The sequence below is a fragment of the Balaenoptera musculus genome, chromosome 17 (assembly GCF_009873245.2).
Source record: "Balaenoptera musculus isolate JJ_BM4_2016_0621 chromosome 17, mBalMus1.pri.v3, whole genome shotgun sequence".
Lineage (NCBI taxonomy): Eukaryota > Metazoa > Chordata > Mammalia > Artiodactyla > Balaenopteridae > Balaenoptera > Balaenoptera musculus.
In genome coordinates, this window is record NC_045801.1 from 33,250,435 (window position 1) to 33,270,532 (window position 20,098).

General features: G+C 31.1%; 1 protein-coding gene across 12 annotated transcripts in view; it reads right to left on the reverse strand.

The window, feature by feature from the left end:
* RIMS2 (regulating synaptic membrane exocytosis 2) overlaps window positions 1-20,098 on the reverse strand; it is a 589,248-nt gene that overhangs the window by 238,853 nt on the left and 330,297 nt on the right. For 11 of the 12 annotated variants that reach the window (XM_036830456.1, XM_036830453.1, XM_036830454.1 and 8 more), the window contains 3 exons: window positions 16,599-16,729; window positions 11,989-12,160; window positions 9,766-9,919 (listed from right to left, as the gene is read on the reverse strand). In XM_036830456.1, coding sequence (XP_036686351.1) covers window positions 9,766-9,919; window positions 11,989-12,160; window positions 16,599-16,729 — 457 coding nt within the window. Of the gene's footprint in view, window positions 1-9,765; window positions 9,920-11,988; window positions 12,161-16,598; window positions 17,211-20,098 lie in introns of those variants that run through there. The other variant, XM_036830448.1, reaches the window with a different exon arrangement.

The window sequence follows — 20,098 nt, forward strand, 5'->3', positions numbered from 1 at the left end:
AATAATTCTTATCATACTATTTACATTTTATGTCTTTACCCTTCCAAGCTTACTGTTTACTTCTCTCATCTCCATTTACTGAAATTCTACTTATTCTTTACCCTGCTAAAGGACAAGACTTGGCAGAATCTGTAAGGAGACAATGGTTAAAGAGCCTTGTAAATAATAGGAACCCAGGCTCTAGGACATCTCCAGAGTCCAGTGATATTTTAGGATTACAGGATAGTAGCTACATGATGCACCTGGGAAGGCAGGATGCTAAGTACCACAGCAACCAGCATTAGTAAAAATTGCCATGGGTAGACCTGGCTTCAAGTAACCATTGCACACTGGGACGTATCAGTGAAGCTCAGTAAGGAATAAAAATTAGTGGGTCTTTCCTGAACGCTGTCCTTTTTCAGGGTTTTCTAAGCCTAGGGTTTTTTTTAGAGGTTTTCTAGAACCTCTGTTGAGTGTTGGGAGTAGGTAAGGAGAAGGAATAAGACAGATATTTGACTAGGAAAATGGGTACCTAAGAGTCAGATTAAATATAATTTTTTTAAATTGTATTTCATATACATGTTTGTGAATAAGGGTTTTGCTTGCTACCTAAGTATAATGAATCTTTGGATCAATCACAATATCAAGCACCATAAACATAACAGGCAACTAAATATTTGTTGATGTCATTAAAATAATGTAGATTTCAAAAGAAAGCAAGAAAGGAGAAAAAAAGGCAAACCAAAAATAAATGATGTGTAAAATATTAAGCAAAATTTATAAGAAATTACATTAAATGTAAATGTAAAATTATCCCAATAAAAGATAAATCTTGTCAGAATGGATTTAAGAAGAGAAACTTTACGTTGTTTTCAATAGACAAATCTTAAATATAAGGAAACAAAGAGATGGAAAATAAAAGGATTGAGAAAGATATACCATACAAAAACAAGTAACAACAACAAAAAAAGCAGCTGCAGCAAACATCAAACAAAGCAGGTCTTAAGGAAGAAGTATTCCTAGACAGAGAGACACTATGTAATGATAAAATTATCAGTCTATTAGGAAAAATATATAATAATTCTGGATTTGTATGTATGTACCTAATAACATAACTTCAAAATATATAAAGCAAACAGTGACAAAATCAAAAGGAGAAAAATCCACAATCACACATGGAGATTTTAACATACCTCTCTCAATAACTGATGGAGTAATCAGATGAAAAATCAGAAAACACAACCCAGAAAATTTGAAAAACAAAGTTAATAAACCTGATAAACTTGATATATGTTGAACAGGTACCACACGGTGACAAAATAAACATTCTTTTCAAGAACATTTACCAAAATTGATTACATGTAGCACCATAAAGCAAACAACTAATTTTACAGATTCCAATTATTTAAAGTATGTACTCTGACAAGAGGGCAATTATGCTCAATATCAATATTTTTAAAAATCCCTAGAGTTTGGAAATTTAAAAATACACTCCTAAATAGTCCACAGGTAAATGAAAGTACAATAACATTATCACACCACATTAAAAATTATCTATGTATCCTTCTGAAGAAATGAGGAGAAACAAACAAATTAAACTTAAAGAAAGTAAAGGAGAGAAATAACAAGAATAAGAAGAAAAATAATGGAAAGAAAACAAACATACAGCCTAGAAGTAAACAAAACAAAAAGTTTACTGTTTGAAAGACTAGTAAAATTGACAGCTCATCAGCAAGTCTGACCAAGAACAAAAAAAGGAGAAGGAACAGATTACCAATATAAGGGAAAAGAGGATATGACTACACATTCAATAGACATTAAATAGATAATAAGATGCTATTATGAACAATTTAGTGCAAATAAATTTTTTAAAAATTGGAGAAATATTCAAATTCCAAGAAATATCCAACTTAACAAAGCTGACACAAGAAAACATAAAATTTTGAATAGTTCTAAATCTAGTAGAGAAATTGGAATTGGAATTGGAATTCAACACCTACACACAAAGAAATTGCCAACCTTGGAAACATACATGGTGAACACTTCTAACCACGTACAGAAAAAAGAATACCAATAATGTACATCTTCTGTCAAATAACAGAAAATGAGGATATACTTCCAAACACTTTATGAGGCCAGAAAAACACTGAAATCAAAGCTTGACAAGGACATTACAAATAAAGAAAATAAAAGACATCAAATAAAAAAGAAGTAAAATTTCCTAATACTTTTATGAGCACAGCAGCATAACACTGATAACAAAAGCAAATAAGATGTTACAAAAAGAAAAAAAGAAAAGACAATCCTTCTCACTCACTCTCTCTCTCACGAATACAGTTGCAAAATTTCTACACATATTAACAAATTGAATCCAGAGATAGATAAAATGATAATGCATCATGAGATAGCTGGGCTTATTAAAGGAGGGCAAGATAACTTTAACATTTAAAATCAATACAATTTACTACATTACTAGAATAAAAGAGAACATCATAAGGTTATATCCATGTGTACAGAAAAAATCTAACACAACTCAAATCCATTCATGATTAAAAATTTTCATCAAACTAGGAATAAAATAGAACTTCCTGAATCTCACAAAGTAGCACAAAAATCTTACAAAAAATATCAAAATATAATGGGGAAATATTTAAAGCTTTCCCAAGGAAAGGGGAACCAAACTAGATGCCAACTTTTACTCAACAATATCACTTCCACACAGTATTTTATTATAGGACCTAGCCAAAGCATTAAGAAAAAAAAAAAAAAAGCAAGCTATAACAATTTGAAAGAAAGAAAAAAATTGTCATTATTCACAAATGACATATATTGTTAAATCAAAATTCAAAATAATATATGGAAAAGTTATTAGAAGTCTCTTAATAATAATGAATAATAAATTTTATTTCTGTATACCAGCATCAATCCATGGGATTAAGAATGAGTTTTGATCTCTACCTCACACAAAATAAAAAATTAATTCCAGATGAACTGTAGATTTAATGAGAAGAGCAAAGCACTATTCTAGGAGAAAGCATAGGAACATATCATTATGATCTCAAAGAAAAGATTTTTTTATATAGATCATGCCAAAAAGAGCACTAACCCTGAAGAAAAAATTGAAAACTAAAAAACATTAACATTTTAAATTTTTGTTGATCAAAAGATCCCATTAAAGAGTGGAAAGGCCAGCCATAGAGTAGAACACATTTGCAATACATATATCCTATAACTAATTCAAATCTATACTTTAGAAAACACTCATAAATCAATAAAAAAATAAAGAACCCCAAAGAGAAATGGGCAAAACATTCGACTAGGCTCTTCATAAAGGGGGATATCTAAATGGTCAGTTAACCTAAGAAAAGGTTATTAGAGAAATGAAAATTAAAGCCACAATGAGGTAATACTGCACACCCACCTGAATGGGTGGGTGAAAAAAAATAAAAATACCTAATATAAAGTAAGATATAAGGAAACTCAAACCCTCATTCACTGCTGTAGGAAGTATAAATCTGGACAGTTTGGGAAAACTTTGATAATATCTACTGTAATTGAATATATGTATGGCCTGTTACCTATCTATTCTATTACTAGGTATATCCATAGCAAAAATGAACACATATGATTACCAAAAGGCAAGTATAAGAATGTTAACATAAGCACTTTTAGGAATAGCCAAAATCTGAAAGCAAACTATCAATCAACTGTAGATTTTTTAAAATTAATTAAATAATTTAATTCCCCAAAATCAGACTTTAAATCAGACTTTAAAGCCAAGATAAGCAACCCCTTTGTATAGTTATTACCTCTGATCAATTCATAAGAAATTACTTAGACAAATAGCTTTCATAACCAACCTAAAAATAGGATATATTGGTGTATATTTATAGAAAGAAATTGTATATGGCAATGAAAATCAATTTCGATTATATGCAACAATATTGATGAATCTTACAGAACAGTGGTAAGAAAAAAGTCACATGTAAAAGAGAAATATATTGTGTAATCTCATTTCTACAAAATTCATATATGTGTGCATATTCCATTTATATGAAGTTAAAAATAAGTGAAAATATTCTATGGTATTTGTTATCTTGACGGGGGAATAATTACTGGAAGAGAGCAAGAGAGAGGCTGGAAGGATGCTGGTGATGTTTTATTTCTTGATGTGGGTGCTAGTTACATGGTATGGTTACTTGGTCAAAATTTACCCATGAGAATATTTATGATTTATACATATTTCTATAAGAATTCTATACTTCTGTAAAAAGTTTACTTAAAAATGTAGACTTCTGCCTCTGAGAATGATAGAATAGCTTATATCGGACTAACTCTCCTGCCAGTAATAATTCTAAATTCTGGAAAAATATTTTAATAAAAAAACGGTTTAAAGATACCAGAGAACAAACAAATTCAGGCAGAAATTGGTAATATGACCCTTGAAATAAGAAAAGCACCTATTTAACCAGTTTTCCCCTAAGGGCCTTCCCAATTTGGTTCACTGTAGAGGAATTACAGCTCAGGAAAAAACCTCAGTCTTACAAGGCTAAGCCAAAGGTCAGAATTCAGAGTTGTGAGAGCAGATAGAATTGTAGGGGAAATCCTGGAAAGGGGGAGCCAGATAAGGAGGAGACCCAAAATTTACACTCAGTGCTCCCAAAAATCCTTACCTAAATTGTAAATTGCAGAGAGAAAAACAAGAAGAAACTCAGCAGAAAGCCACAGCTGAAAGACTAAAAGAGCTGCAAGAAAATTTCGGCAACTTCCTGATGTACAGGATACAGAGTTTGGAGATTAAATCCCATTAATTATAGGTTTTGGCCAATATCTTGAACTTTGTCTACAGTTCAAAACTTAGACATAAGAACCACAAACTAGACTAAGGACTATACCTTAGAACTATGCAAAGAACCAAAATAGAATGAAAATAAAAAGTTAACACATCTTTCATTGGTTTAGCATGTCTGCTAAAATGACATGCGGTAATTCTTCAAAATCCAGAGTCTCTAAAGTGTATTAAACACAATGTCCAGTACACAAAAACATTAGTAGATATATAAAACATATAGAATGTGACCCCTAATCAAAGGAAAAAAGAGAAATGTTAGTAAGCCCACAGAAGACTAAGATGTTGGAATTAGCAGACTTTAAAATAAACTATAGATATATTAAAGAATTTACAGGATTATATATATGGATATAAATATATATTATTTTTTTTAAACATCTTTATTGAAGTATAATTGCCTTACAATGGTGTGTTAGCTTCTGCTTTATAACAAAGTGAATCAGTTATACATATACAATATGTTCCCATTTCTCTTCCCTCTTGCATCGCCCTCCCTCCCACCCTCCCCAGCCCACCCTTCTAGGTGGTCACAAAGCACCGAGCTGATCTCCCTGTGCTATGCGGCTGCTTCCCACTAGTTATCTATTTTACATTTGGTAGTGTATATATGTCCATGACACTCTCTTACCCTGTCACATCTCACCCCACCCCCTCCCCGTATCCTCAAGTCCATTCTCTAGTAGGTCTGTGTCTTTATTCCCGTCTTGCCACTAGGTTCTTCATGGCCTTTTTTTTTTTTTCCCTTAGATTCCATATATATGTGTTAGCATACTGTATTTGTTTTTCTCTTTCTGACTTACTTCACTCTGTATGACAGACTCTAACTCCATCCACCTCATTACAAATACCTCCATTTCATTTCTTTTTATGGCTGAGTAATATTCCATTGTATAAATATATATTATTAATGTATTATATTTATACACATATATATTTATATCTACATATGCATAGATATAATCTAATCCTATAAATTCTTTAATATATCTACATATACCTACACATATATGTTTGTATACACATACACACATACAATAGAAAAAGGGGAATTTCAGGAAGGATATAGAAACTTCTAAGAATACCAAATATAAAGCTTGAAATGAAAAATACAGTATATTTAATAAGACAATTCATAGTATGGTTTTTGCAGAAAATTGGACACTGTAGAAGAAACTATCAGTCAAGTTGAAGACAAGTAAATAAAAATAATCAAAACTGAGGAAGAGAGAAAAAAATATTAAAATAAAAAACAACACAGACTCAATAACCTGTGGAAAAATGTCAAGAGGTCTTTATACATGTAACTGTCATCCAAGAAGGATAGAGGTGAGACAACTGGGTAGAGGAACTGAAAGAAATATTGGCTCCAAATCCCCCAAAATAGTTGAAATCCTGAGAAACTTTAATTATGAAATCATGCCTCTTTTATTTTATACCTTTCAATAGTATCATTTTAGTTTAATCTCAATGATTTGTTTCCATTCACTTTTCTTTGAAGACTTGTGGTCATGAGGGTGAATAAAAGTATAGTAGATACAATGTTTTCTATTTTAAAAAGTGAAAGGGTTGATATATTATACTTCGCCAAGTAAAGAATTAATATTTGAGACATCAAAGTGATGAATCTGGTTAATATGAGAGAAAAAAAATGAAGGATCAAATTAAAGAAAACTCTGATTGGATCGTTATGGTTCAAATTCTGATGAGAATTGTAAATAAGATATCAAGGAATAAACATATTTGTAAAGGAAGATTTTTGCCTTAAGACACTATACAACTTTAACTGAATAACAGTAAAGAATACAACAATAAAAATGTAAATATCAAAATACACTTTTCAGAACAATCTTTTTAGGTTTCAGGAAAGTAATGAATAAAGTTTCTCATCAATGAATCAAAAATAAAATTATGTGAATATGTGAGATATTTTGCCAACCTCACTTCTCTATTGATACATTTTAATTATTTGAACTCATAGCTTTAGTCTTGCATACATTTTCAAAAATGCTTAATCAATCACTCCTTGAAATATGCACTGCTCTTCCCATCCTTTGGTAATGTCAAAACAACAGTGTCTGTGAAGGGAGTGGGCAAGAGTAGCCTAAAGCAAAATTGTTGGAGGAAATGTTAATTCCTCATCATCAAAATTTTGATTTCTCATAGCCTAATTTCTTTCAAACTTTTGAACAATGAGCATGTGATCATTACTAGATTTTTAAATACATACAACCTTCTTATTTTTCCACATGCAGGAATACTGGTATAAGAGGTCATCTATTTCAAACACTTTTACCAATATCTTTATTTGGGAAATCATTTAAAGTTTATAATCAAAGTTGTCTGGACTCTATCTAGAAAATATTTTTTCAGAATATTTAAACTAACTACAAAATATGAAACAATTATTTTTACAATGGTTTTTATATATTTCCTTATATGTTAGTAAATAAGTTACTAATATCTGTTTAATGAAGTATTGCTTTGAATCATTTGAATCTACAAATTTAAAATAGGAAATCATCATGGGAAGAACAGAATCCCAACACCAACAACATTACCATTTATTTATTCTGAATAACAGTAAATGTCCATGTACATTTAATAAGTTCATAGACTCAGAATGTTATTCATAAGCCTCAGAGATTGAATTACCAAAACATTATGTGAATGTAGGGAATAAATAAGGGGTTACTATACATTTTTGATGGTTAACTGTTCATACATATATGTTCCATATATGATCTTAGGCAGTTTAAACATACTTGTAAATAAATTTCATATAGACCTTTCCATGGAGAAAAACCCTAAAGGAGGTTCTTGTCATCAATAAAACTTTACAATAATTCATGTACTTACTTATTAATACCCTAACTTGAACTTGTCATTGATGAGCAATATATATCAATACTTAGTCAATGGTACTGTCTTTAACTTTCTGACTATTCCTGAGTGTTATTTCCTAATCTTCTTTTATCATATCATTTTTATCTATCTTTACGCCTACACATTGCTAATAAATTATGACAACATTTTAGGTGTAAAGCACCAAATTCAGTCATATATTCAAATATTGAAAATTAATTTTATTAGAGGTTAGTTGATAGTGGCAAGACTCACACAGTACAACATGGAGCTATTATATTACCCAGGGATAAATTTAATATTATTAATAATTAAGTAACAGAAGAGCCATTGTGAGGATGGAAAACATTAAAATCTGCAAAATTGATTAAATTAAACTAATTGCATGAAAATCCATGATTTATACAACTAACTAGAAAGTACTCTATTTTTGTTGTTCCTCACGTACAGTATTCTTAGCTAGGGCAGAAAAAAATAATGAAAATTATCGGTAGATTTAAGAGTTTCAGATAATGAGAGTCATCAAACCTACTCCTTATTGCAATAACAAGTGGAGTAAATAGAGAAGAGGCCAATCCTATAAGAAAGGGCAATAGTAGCTAGCAATAATAGCCTATAAACCTAAACTATAAGAATTAGTAGAAAATGAATTATACTAGTAAACTTCATGTAGTAACCCACCATCCCACATTGTGATTTAGAGACAATGTACTGAATAGATTACAGTGACCAGAAACAGCAGACACTCTGAATTTAGTCCACATAAATTTCATGGTAATGTAGATACAACAAAGGATGTTGTAATGGCAACTGCAAATAAGGGGGGGTAGGTGTTTACTCTGTGAGGAAGTTGAAAAAAGTGAGTGCTGTAAAATTAATGTTAAATTAATGCCCTCCAAGGGTAAGAGACTGTATCTAATGGAAATAAAATTCCAGTCATTAGAGACATTATTTTAAAAAGAAGTGAAGATAATTCTCTACGCTTTCCTATGACTAACTATCCCATAAGACCAATGCTTTGCTCTAATTCTCTATTCAACAAACAGCCTTCTGATATGTAATTTAGCCCTCTATTCAGCAGAAAGGGTGTGATCCATTTACACAAGAGTTATTTGTTATATGGCCAAGTATCCTTTCCATGATTGATGCCATGATGACATGGCATTCATGCTTATAAATTTACACTTCTGAAATTTGGTTAATCTCAATCAGTTCTCCATTACTTGACAAAAATGTTGCTAAACCTGAAACATGATGGCTCTATGAAGATAAAATTATTCCATGAATACTATCCAAAGCAAAAAGCACCCCCTTCACCTTTCAATAAGATTCATCAGAAAAAAACAAATAAATTTGAGCTGTAGGAGCATCAAACCAACAATGCCACTTTTCAATGTGGAAAACATTTGAGTTTCCTTTAAGATTCTCTGGATTGATCTGTTTTATAGTTTGGACTGTGCGTAATTCAGAGTAAAATGCAAACACCGATAATAATAATAACAACAACAACAATAATAACATCAGTTTACATTCCAGAGATTAACTCTTAGAACCACTCTGTGATGTAGGTATTATTATTTCCATTTCCTAAATGAGGAAAGTGAAACAGAGAGAGATGACCTACCTCAAGTCATACAACCCTTAAGTGAGAGGATTAATATTTATACTCAGGTTTGTCTGAGTAATGTTCATGGTCATGGTTTCAACCACTGTGCTATACTTGTTATCCTACATATTCATAAAATACTTGGCTTAATGACAGTGGAAATCATAATTTCAGATATCTACAGGTACATGACCAAATTCTACTACATTAGCTATCTCATTCCTATATTTTAGATTCTAAGAGGTAAAATTAAAACATAACTGTGCTTCATTGTGTGTCATACTGTGATGAGTGAATATTACATGTATACAGTTTAGTGTATCAAACAATTTAAAAGCTTCAATAATAGCTATGAAAATACTAACAGATGCATGTTAATACCCATAATGGTATCTTCAAATTCTATGTCATATATATCATTCAAGATAATTCAATAAAGGTACAATAAATTTTACTGAAAACTTACTTTGCAACCTCCGTGTTGGGCTCTCTCCATGTAGTTGTCGTCGTGGCATATATGGAGAAGGGTGGGGAAGTGGCAATGAAGAAACATCGTGGGTCTGAAGTTTGTACCAATGTGGTTCATCATCTAATAAGGCTGTTTCTAATTCAATTAAAATCTACAAAGCCAAGAGACAAAGGACTGTCTTATGACAATAATACATAAATTCTCTTAAATAGTTTCATTATAATAATGATAATTATAATAGTACTGCTATTAGGTCAAAAAGCAAGGTTATACTGCAGAATTGCCCATATGTTTGAAAATAACTAAATAAGAGATAAGTATATATAACTTCTTATTGATTTAATGGCTTTGAATATCTAAGACATTTATTTTGTAGACCCTTGAACACCTATCTGCTAGAGGCTGTTAAATATGCCATTACATAAATAGCACTTACTACTAAAAGTCTGTAATAGTAACTGGTATATATATGCCATTTTACAGTTTAAAAACATTTTCATTTACATTCATTAATTTAACCTTTACAAACTCTGAAATGGAGAGATTAAAAACAAATTAGAAGTGCTTACTGTGTGTTAAGAACCATGTCATATGTTATCTTAATTCTCAGGAAAAAACTACTAGGTTGGTCTTATTATTCAACTTTTACAAATAAGGATACCAAGGCTGAAAAAGGTTAAAAAACTTGTTTAAGCCCACATCATTGGTTAGTGAAAGAGGTGTAATATAAATCAAAGGCTGTCTTACTTAAAATTCTGTTTAACATATCATGCTGCTAAGGATTCAAAACAGGAAAGAAAAAAAAAAAAAAAGAATGGATTTTCAATATGAACCATGTTATAATATGAATATCTAATAAATTTACAAAGGAAATCAGTCCTTAGAAATAAATGATTCTTTTTATTTTCTTTTAAAGTCATGTGCAAATATGACAGTGTCTGGTTTAAGTGTATGAGAACTGCTATATAATGATAAATCACTATTTTGCTATGGGAGGTAAAAATGTAAAACAACTAAGGTACTCTTCATTCTTCCTAAATTTTCCCTAGTCATTTTCAAAATTATAAGCACTGTGTTCCAAATGGTGACACACACACAAATTTAATTCTCACTCTAACCCTGAATTGCATACTACTATCATTCTCACTTGATTGAAGAGGAAACTAAAGTACAAATATGTTAAATAACTTGCTCGAGGACCAAGGCCAGGAAGTAGCAGCGGCAGGCATGCAGAACCAGGCAGCTGGCGCTGACCTCTGCTCCTAGCCATTATGTTACCCTTCTTTCCAACTGGTTTACCACTCTTTGATTCCTTAGCTACCAACATTCAGTTCAATATGTCTATGGATTGTTGCTTTTCCCATGGTGTTACATTTAATTTACTCAGGAAAACCAACCACGCTGAGAAAACTGAAAGCAGTTCTCTTAGTGCGTTAATAGCAGGAAGACTGCCTCTCATGCGCCCCTGTCCAATTCATTCTCCACATTACAGCTAGAAATATTTTTCTCAAGTACAAATGCAATCAAGCCAGTCTCTTTAAAACCTGTCATTTGTTCCCATTATCTACAGGATAAAATCCAAACTCTTAATATGATATATGAAGGGACAAGATCAGGTGTCAATTTAACCCTCAAGACGCATTTCTTACCACATTCCTTTCCCATTTCAATGCAGTTGTCCAAGACCCCCGCAACTCTAGTATTTTGTTATTCCCTCTGCAGGAACTCTACTTCCCCTGACTATGCTAAATTCCAGTTTCTCTGTGGATCCTTCCATGGACCACTTCCCCTTCCCTGCACAGCAATTATGTATTCCTACTGCACTTTCCCTGAAAGAGCATCTGCCACACTATGTTATAATTGTTCACTCACTTGTGTGTATCCCAGTGGATTATAAATTCCTTGAAGAAAGTAATATACCTCATTGACCTTTGACACCTCAGTCCCTAGCACATTACAGATACAGTACAGGGCTGAAAAAATGATCTATAAATAAATGATTTAATTACTAGTTGTACAATTGGTTCAGTAAACAAAAAGGAAATACATGTACTATAGAGGCATCAATAAGTTTTTTCTTAAAACAGCAGCTAAATTCATTCTGCTAAATTATGTCTAGGTGTTTCAATAATTCAAAATATAATATTTTACTGATAGTCATATAAACAAAAGTATTCAGGATGACATGAATAGTCTAAGCTTTAAAATAGTTCCAGGTACCTCTCCTAAGAATTCACTTTCTTCCTCTCGAACTCGAGCTTGATCCCAAAGGGTAATCTCCAGCATTCGTTCCCGAAATTCTCTTCGGTGGACTGGAGAATAAATGAATGTTTGGTTCCATTTGGGTTCCAATGTTTTCTTTACTGTTTTAGTTCTTCTTTTGTTTTTATCACTATGAAAAAAATAAAAATAGATGAGCTTACATAAATCTTCATTTTAACTTTTGCCCTAAAATTTATTAATTTAAAATTTCTCAGGGAAGAAGTCAAGTGAAGATTTCCCACAAATTTATCATACCTTAAATATATTATAGTCTTTAAAATTACTATTAAAATTTATAAGGTATATAATTATATCACTTTATAAGCATGACTTAATAATAGAAATATTTCAATAAATCTGAAAATTTTCCATGATAGATAATTAAAAACTTAACCTTTCTCAAATTCTAAATAAAACCAGACTGAAGAATCTTAACTCTAATTTTTTTTAACACATTGCCCTATTGGAAACCTTTAAATTGGAAATTAACCTGTTAGTTACATATACTATTACTTTTAGTATTTGTAAATATGCAAATGCAAATACTGTACTTAGTATTTGTAACCAATATACTATTCACTTAAACTAACAGAAGTCCTTGTACAATAAGTCTAGTGAATTGTGATGTTCACAACTTTACATCCATATAGTTTAGCTAATAAACAATTGTAATTACATCTTATCAAGTTACTCACTTATGTATAATTAATACATACTTGCTCATTTGACATCTATCAAGTTTTTAAAAACATAGTAAAATTATTTCTGTGTGAGGTAGCTGCTATAATCTGGGCTGCAAATGCAAGCTGGCCATCCTGATAGACAGAACTTCCAACTCAGAAGCTTTCATACATTTTTTTGACTTCATATTTCTATCAAGTAAATGCTTTTGATTATGCATTCCATTGTGTACACATATATTTATAAATATATTTATAAATTGTATGTATTACTATATTGTTGTACTAATATATTGTATTCATTGGTAAATATACAAAAATAGGAATTAAAGATAGGTGAAAATGAAAATTCAAATATTTCTTTATGAACTCCAATGAATTGTTTCATACGTCTCCTGGGTACATCCGTTCTTTTTGGAGATCACTACTCTAGCTTATTAGAGAGGATCAATGTCTGAATAGGAATGAAGAAAATTATCTAGGACGGCAATGTTAAGCTATTAGAAGAGCCTATTTGAAGTGAGAAGTGCCAGTGAACTCCAAGTGGAACCATATTAACTTCTACAAATTCTCTCAACACAGCACAGTTCTAAGAGTGTTGGGAAATAGGAAGCAGGGAGAATTAAGAAGGGATAGAGTGCCTCCAAATTAGGGAGGGTATGCGACTTCTCCCAGGTGAATACAGAGCTTAATGTTTAATACAGATTTGGCTTACTCAAGAACACGTATATTTCCAAAGCATATATATTTAATGTAGCAGAAAGCCATTTTAAAGCAATGTATCTTTATTCATTTCTAAGGCCTCCATAGGAAAATAACTTTGGAAACCCACATAGGAAATTTTATCTCCATTCAAATTTATGAAAAAGAAGTGGTACTGTAAATAAAAATACCTAAATAAGAGAAATAATGACTAGGACTATGACTTATGACTCTTGTCACTTCCTCCTTCTAAAATTTTAACAAATATTTATAAAGCGTCTACTTATATTCTATCTATTAAAGAATGAATTATGAAACCCTGTCAGAGATAAAATCCCTTCCACCAAGGTCAGGAAGAAAGCATTTAGGGGGAACCTTGCCATCTAATCCAAGAATGGTTTATTCTGCAACCTGAAAGGAAACAGAAGAATAAGCTTTGACTTCCTCTTAAGGAGTGAAAAAAGTTCTCAAAGAATTACTATTTTAGAGGGGATTTCTAATCCTGGATAGGAGGGAGACTAGATAATCTCTGAAGTTCCTCGCTAACCTACCTTGTATTATTACAATTTAATAAGGCAATTTTGCGTGTATTGAAGCACCAATCCATGAAAAGAACCATGGAAAGTTACCTTATCTTCAGCAAGTTACAAAAAAAAGTAAATGAGTTATTCTTTTCAAGAAGTATAACTAAAGCCTTCAAAATAAGATCATTCTGTATAAGTCAAATACTGAAAAGTTGCTAAAATTATTTAAAAACTAAGATCAGTAAGCATGTTATACAGATATTTTTAAATAGCAGCCTAAGGATAATAAATAGATAATTGATCTCTAACATCATTAAAATGTTGAGAAAGTATTTTAAAAAAATCTAACTAAAGCTTTTTCTATTTATTTTCACGTCACCAGTACTTTTTTTTTTCCATTTGATTTAACAGCACGCAAAGACTTGATATTTTTACTCAAAATGGAGCGAAAAATATATTTTGACTGGCAACCAATAAAAAAAAGATATAAAAAAGAGTGTTAAAGCATGCTTAGCTATTTTTTAGAGTACCTAGCATATTATATAGAAAATAAATGTTTTAAATGGCTTAACTGACATACTGACATTCTAGACTAAATTCCTTCTATGTAGCCTCACTTGTCCCTCCAGGAATTCTTATCAATAAAAAGGCATCAACTGTTTTTTCTGTTTACTTTGTCAAGTATAGTTGGCCCTCAGTATCCACAGATGCAGAGCTATGTCATTTTATATAAGCAACTTGAGCATTGCAGATTTTGGTATCCATGGGCTTCCTGGGACATGTAGTTTTTCTCCCAAGAAATTGTCAAGAAAAAAGAAGTAACTCATACCAAAAGCACATATAGTCCTTTATTCATGTGTAAAAACTTGTGTCAACAGAAAAAAAAAAGTCGAGATGATAATGTAGTGATAATGTAGCTGTTTGAGTTGACCAGAGAATTCTTTTTTCGGTTAAGGATAAAACCCTGACACAACTCTATCAATAAAGTGAGCTACAAACTTGCCTAAATATTCTTCAAATTCCTGATAACTGTCAAGAAAACTCAGCTGAGAAATAATCTGAGAAAAAAATATCCAAATGTTTCTCACATTCTTTGCTATTGAGAAAAGATAAAAACCCTACATCTGGAATATAAAGGAGTCTTTAAAGGGACTCTCCCTTCCATTTTACCTCTATCTGCTCAGAAAGTGAGGGGAGGTATAAAAAATAAATTAAAACTAAACACAAGTAGTCAACCAAAAAACAAAACTTTGAGAGACTTTTATCATCTTGAAAAGCAAGCATTTTTCTTCAAAGGTCTGAATAAGTAGAAACTTAAGTTATGTGTGTGCATAAAAGCACAGATGGGAATACAGCACTTTCTGCGAGTTTTTATGATGGCATTCTAAGGATGCTTAGACTAATAAGCTGTGCTCTGAGAAGCCAAGTGACTTGGCCTCCATCCAGGATGGTAGGTAATATGGCTGTGACATCTGTCATCCAACTGAAGTTTAAGCTGGAGTTGAGTTTTAAGTTATTGCATATCCTCTACTTCCCTTGCAGTTCAAAGTGTATCCCTCTCCAAAAGACAACCTAAGTTGTTAGAGAACAAACTCCTTCGAGTCAACTTTGTAAGATAAAATTATATGGCACAGCTTCTAACAGCTTAAGAGGCTATGGCACCCTTGCATATTTTCTAATTCATTTTACAAATTTTATTTCAAAATATATATCAAATAAAGTGTAAGACCTTTGCTAATTGCCTACTTCCTTTCTTTTGTTATTTTCTTTGTTGAAATTGTTCTTCAGATGATACTTTGGCACTCAACACTGATGACTTTTAACTTGAACTGAGTAATAGAGGGTCCAAACGTGTATAAATATGTTTAAGATCACATCTGTGCCCAGCTACTTCCAACCTGAGAAAAATGACCAGACCAGCCCTGAAAACCAGTGTTGCAGAAGAGCTGGGGAAAGGGAAATTGGTGCATTACTTCTTTCTTTTTTCATGATGCTTATTGAATTATCTCTTCTATTTTGTATGTGACTGAAATTAAGAATGATTATATGATTTTTGATAAGCTATTTCTCCTATCCTGATTCCTCTATTTAAATCAGGGTAGATCAATGTCATGTATGTTGATTAGCATGGACACAAAGCAAAGGACACTTTAGGTAGCTGATTCTAGGCCCAGTGGTAAAGATTCCTTGGTGATATGGGTGGTGAAATATAAAGCACATTCACTAATTTTACATAATATAGAGAAATAATATCTTAGTAAAAGGAGGTAAAAATTGTAGAGGAACATGATGAGTATCCTTTAGTACCATTTCCAGCTTTCTGCCTCTGTAGTTTATGTTAAAAATGTATTGACTTAAAGGAGCATAATTTTAATGAGTTTGATTTTAAAAAATACATTATTTAAGAAGTAAGCCACACAATCTAAAATAAATATTTAATAAAATAATCTATATTATAAACATTTGACATAGGTTTTAAAACAATCTCAAAGTATTTACTGTCACTATTTTGATTCTTAAGAATCATTATGCTTATATTAAACTTCATAAGTATCTAACTGGCATGATATTTTAAAATAAATGATACAGAATCAAAACACCTCCTGCTATTAACATTTCTCATTTATTTTCAAGAACATTTATTTTTGTTTCATATCCCTACCTTCTGTCTGGAAGAAAGTAAATTTTAACATAAGGATTCCTTGGCCTCCCATCTTCCCTGGAAGGGAGATCCTTTGCTCCCAAAATTGTAACTATTAATTGGTGACCAACCTTGTCAAACCATAGTTTTATCTGAAAAGCAAAAATATTCATTTATCAGCTTAAACATTTACTAATATAACGTAATGTTTACATTCCCAATCTTTGCCCCATTCTCTTACACTAATATTAGCACAGAATATAAACTTCACTTGGTAAATTGCAGTTAAGGTAAAAGGATATGCTATAATAACTTCAATGAACAGAGAAATTATTTCAGATATTTTAGTGTGATTGATAAATCACTTGAACTTTTTATAATCTAATTTGATAGCTTATTAACATGCACATAATAATTACACTACCATAACTAAGGACTTTATATAGGATTGCTTTGTATCTACCTTTATGCAGGAATCACTGTAGTTCATTTTGGTTCCCCTACAATAGTGAGTTCAGAATAAGTGCTCAAAATGAATTGAATAGATAAGTTCCTTATATGGAATTCATAGGGAATTTTTAAGCAAATGTTTTATGTTATACCACAGCAAAGACCTTTCAAAAATTATAAGTAACTGGGAATTACTAGAAGCTTTAGTAAATCTACTCCTTAAGTTTGTATTTAAAACTGTAATAAATTCCCCTTTTAAAATTTCTTATGCAGACATAAAGTCTTTTTTTTTGTTTGTGAAGCAAATGTATTTATCCTCAGAATAATAAGGGTATATTTTATAATTCGAGATGAGAAAATTAGAATAATTTGCCTATGCCATAATTAAGGATTAGAACTTCACATTCAGCTGCTGAATTCATTTGACTTAACAATTGTCACCTCCCACACACATACCTCACACTCCCACACCTAGCTAGTTGATTTTACCATATCAGGATCTATGATGACTATGGCTCTGATCCACATTCGGTTCAGAATTCAGCACATCTCTGACCACTATCTTGAAACTGAAATTGAATTGGAAATTTGGAATTTGGGAAAAAGTTCTATTTAGGTAATATGTATTTTTCATTTTATATGTGTATATATGTGTGTGTGTGTGTGTGTGTGTGTGTGTGTGTGTGTGTGTGTGTATCCAATGGTTTGATTTTTTTTCTTTTAACTTGGATTTACAATGTTTGCGGTAGTTTAAAAAACTTAAATATACATCTCATGTCAGTCCCTTCCTCTCTTCTCCAAAGCAGACAGTCAGCTCTGGGCCAGGCTCTAGGATATATAAATAAATTTAGACCATCTACATAAAAATCATACAAATAAATATATATATATGATATATCAGTAGTTCAGTTCCAATTCTAACATGGCTTTGTTGAGTCCCTCACTTCATATCTTAGAGAATGAGAGGCCGAGCAAGACTTTTAAGTCAGAAGACTAATGGCCCAGAAGAGTATATAAAATTATTTATACGCTTTTCTTTTTGGTCAAATGGAATTAGTCCTCAAACATTTAAATTTTAAAAATGATTATTACTTCTCTTTATAAGTCCTTATGTTTAACGCAGGTATTACCTTGCGGCTGTGTAACAAAAAGCTTTCTGGATTGAGTTGATAAGTACAGACTCTAGACAAGTGTTTCTTAAACTGTGGTTCACAAAACTCCTGCAACAGTATTATCTGGAAAGTTACAAATTCCTGTGGCCCACCTTTCACTTACTGAATCAGAATGGGCCCCAGGGAATTTGCATTTTAACAAGTGCTCCAGGTGATTCTCATTGCCATTAAAGCTTGAGAACCACTGCCTTAGACTAGGGGACCAGCAACCTGAAAAAAAAGCCTCTGACATTTAAACGGAAAAAACAGTTCAACACCTGAAACTAACACAACATTGTAAACTATACTCCAATATAAAAAAATTTTTAATTACTATAAAAAAAGAAAAAAAAGTTCAAATATTTGCTTGCCTGACAAAAGTAGAACAAAGATACAGATGAGGATAGATGGAAAAAAGAGACCATTCTGGCAAAAGATATGAGGGGGGAAAAAAAAGTAAGAAATACTAGAGTGTCTCATGTATGAGATGAAACAGGTGTTGTCAGAGAGCACCATGGTTCCTCTAAATTTGTGACCAAAACCACATTAATTTCTAATATTCTTTATTTTCTATATCAATAAAAAACTTATGGCTTTATTTTCCATGATATTAAAAAACTTATGAAAGGTTAAAAAATTGTTTTCCAATAAGCAGTACATTTAAAAAATAAAGAAAAAAGTATTATTAGACTAAGCTCATAGTTATTGGAGCAAATTATTGATTTCTGTGAGTTTTTTTTTTTTTTTCAGGGATTGAGACTACCTTTGCCGTCATTTCCACGGGCAATATTTTTGCTTCTTTAAAATCATTACAGGTAAACATTTAAGATATATGTTTCAAATGCCTGATAAATAGTATTATTTTTAGATTTTCTTATGCCATGGAAAACCAAAAAAGATCACTTATTAATAATATTCATTTCTCACACAGATATTAGGCATATGGCTTTCATATTTTCATATTAATATTGTACAGTTTATTAAATTATACTTTACAAATATATAAATATTAAAATAATATAGCTATGAAACAGGCACACTTTAATTTTACTGAGTTTTTAATCAAAATTATAACTTTTAATAAACTGTCAAACTGGGCATTTGATCAATAGCCTTAATTTTCATTTTATATTACAGGACTTGCATTGAAGTTTTTAATAGATATCCACTTCAAACTATCAAAAAAGAATTATTTTATTTGCTAGATTCTTTATCACATTCCTAAATATCTTCTCTGTGTTTTTTAAATGAATGATTAGAATATATCTGTTGATTCTTCAAAATAAAATGTGTTTCCACAATTCTAGGTATGATATACTTCTTATTTTACCTCATTTTCATTAATAAAAATCTTGATATCATTTTAATTGCTTTAATACAATTTCCATGTAACCACTTTTAAATTTCCCAAGTAGAACCTAAGTCTAAGTAAATATTTTACACTACATAGTGTTAACTAGAACAACTCCAATTTTTAAAATTTAAACTAAATTAGTATTAAAAACCAACAACAGCAACAACCAAAAAAAAACATGCAGCAAAGCAAGGAAAGCATAATACTACTTTAAAAAAAAAAAAACTTTGTTGACATTACTTTACCAAATAAGGGTTTCCTAATGAAAAGAGGCAAACAACTTGTACCCAAGTATTACAGTAAAATTAAATGGAATTACAATTACGAAATGTAAACAAAATAAACCCAATACATTTTATTTGGATTGTGATTTTTGTTCTTTCAAAATAATATACTTTCCAAAAGTTGAAACTTATATATAATGTGCATAAAATTCATATTTTAGATAAGGTACAAATTTATTTGCCAATCTCCTCAAGGAGTTATTGCTTGGAAAATGCAAGAGAATGTAGATGTTAAGTGATATAATGAATGATTTAAAGAGACAGCAACCTTAGTGTAATAAA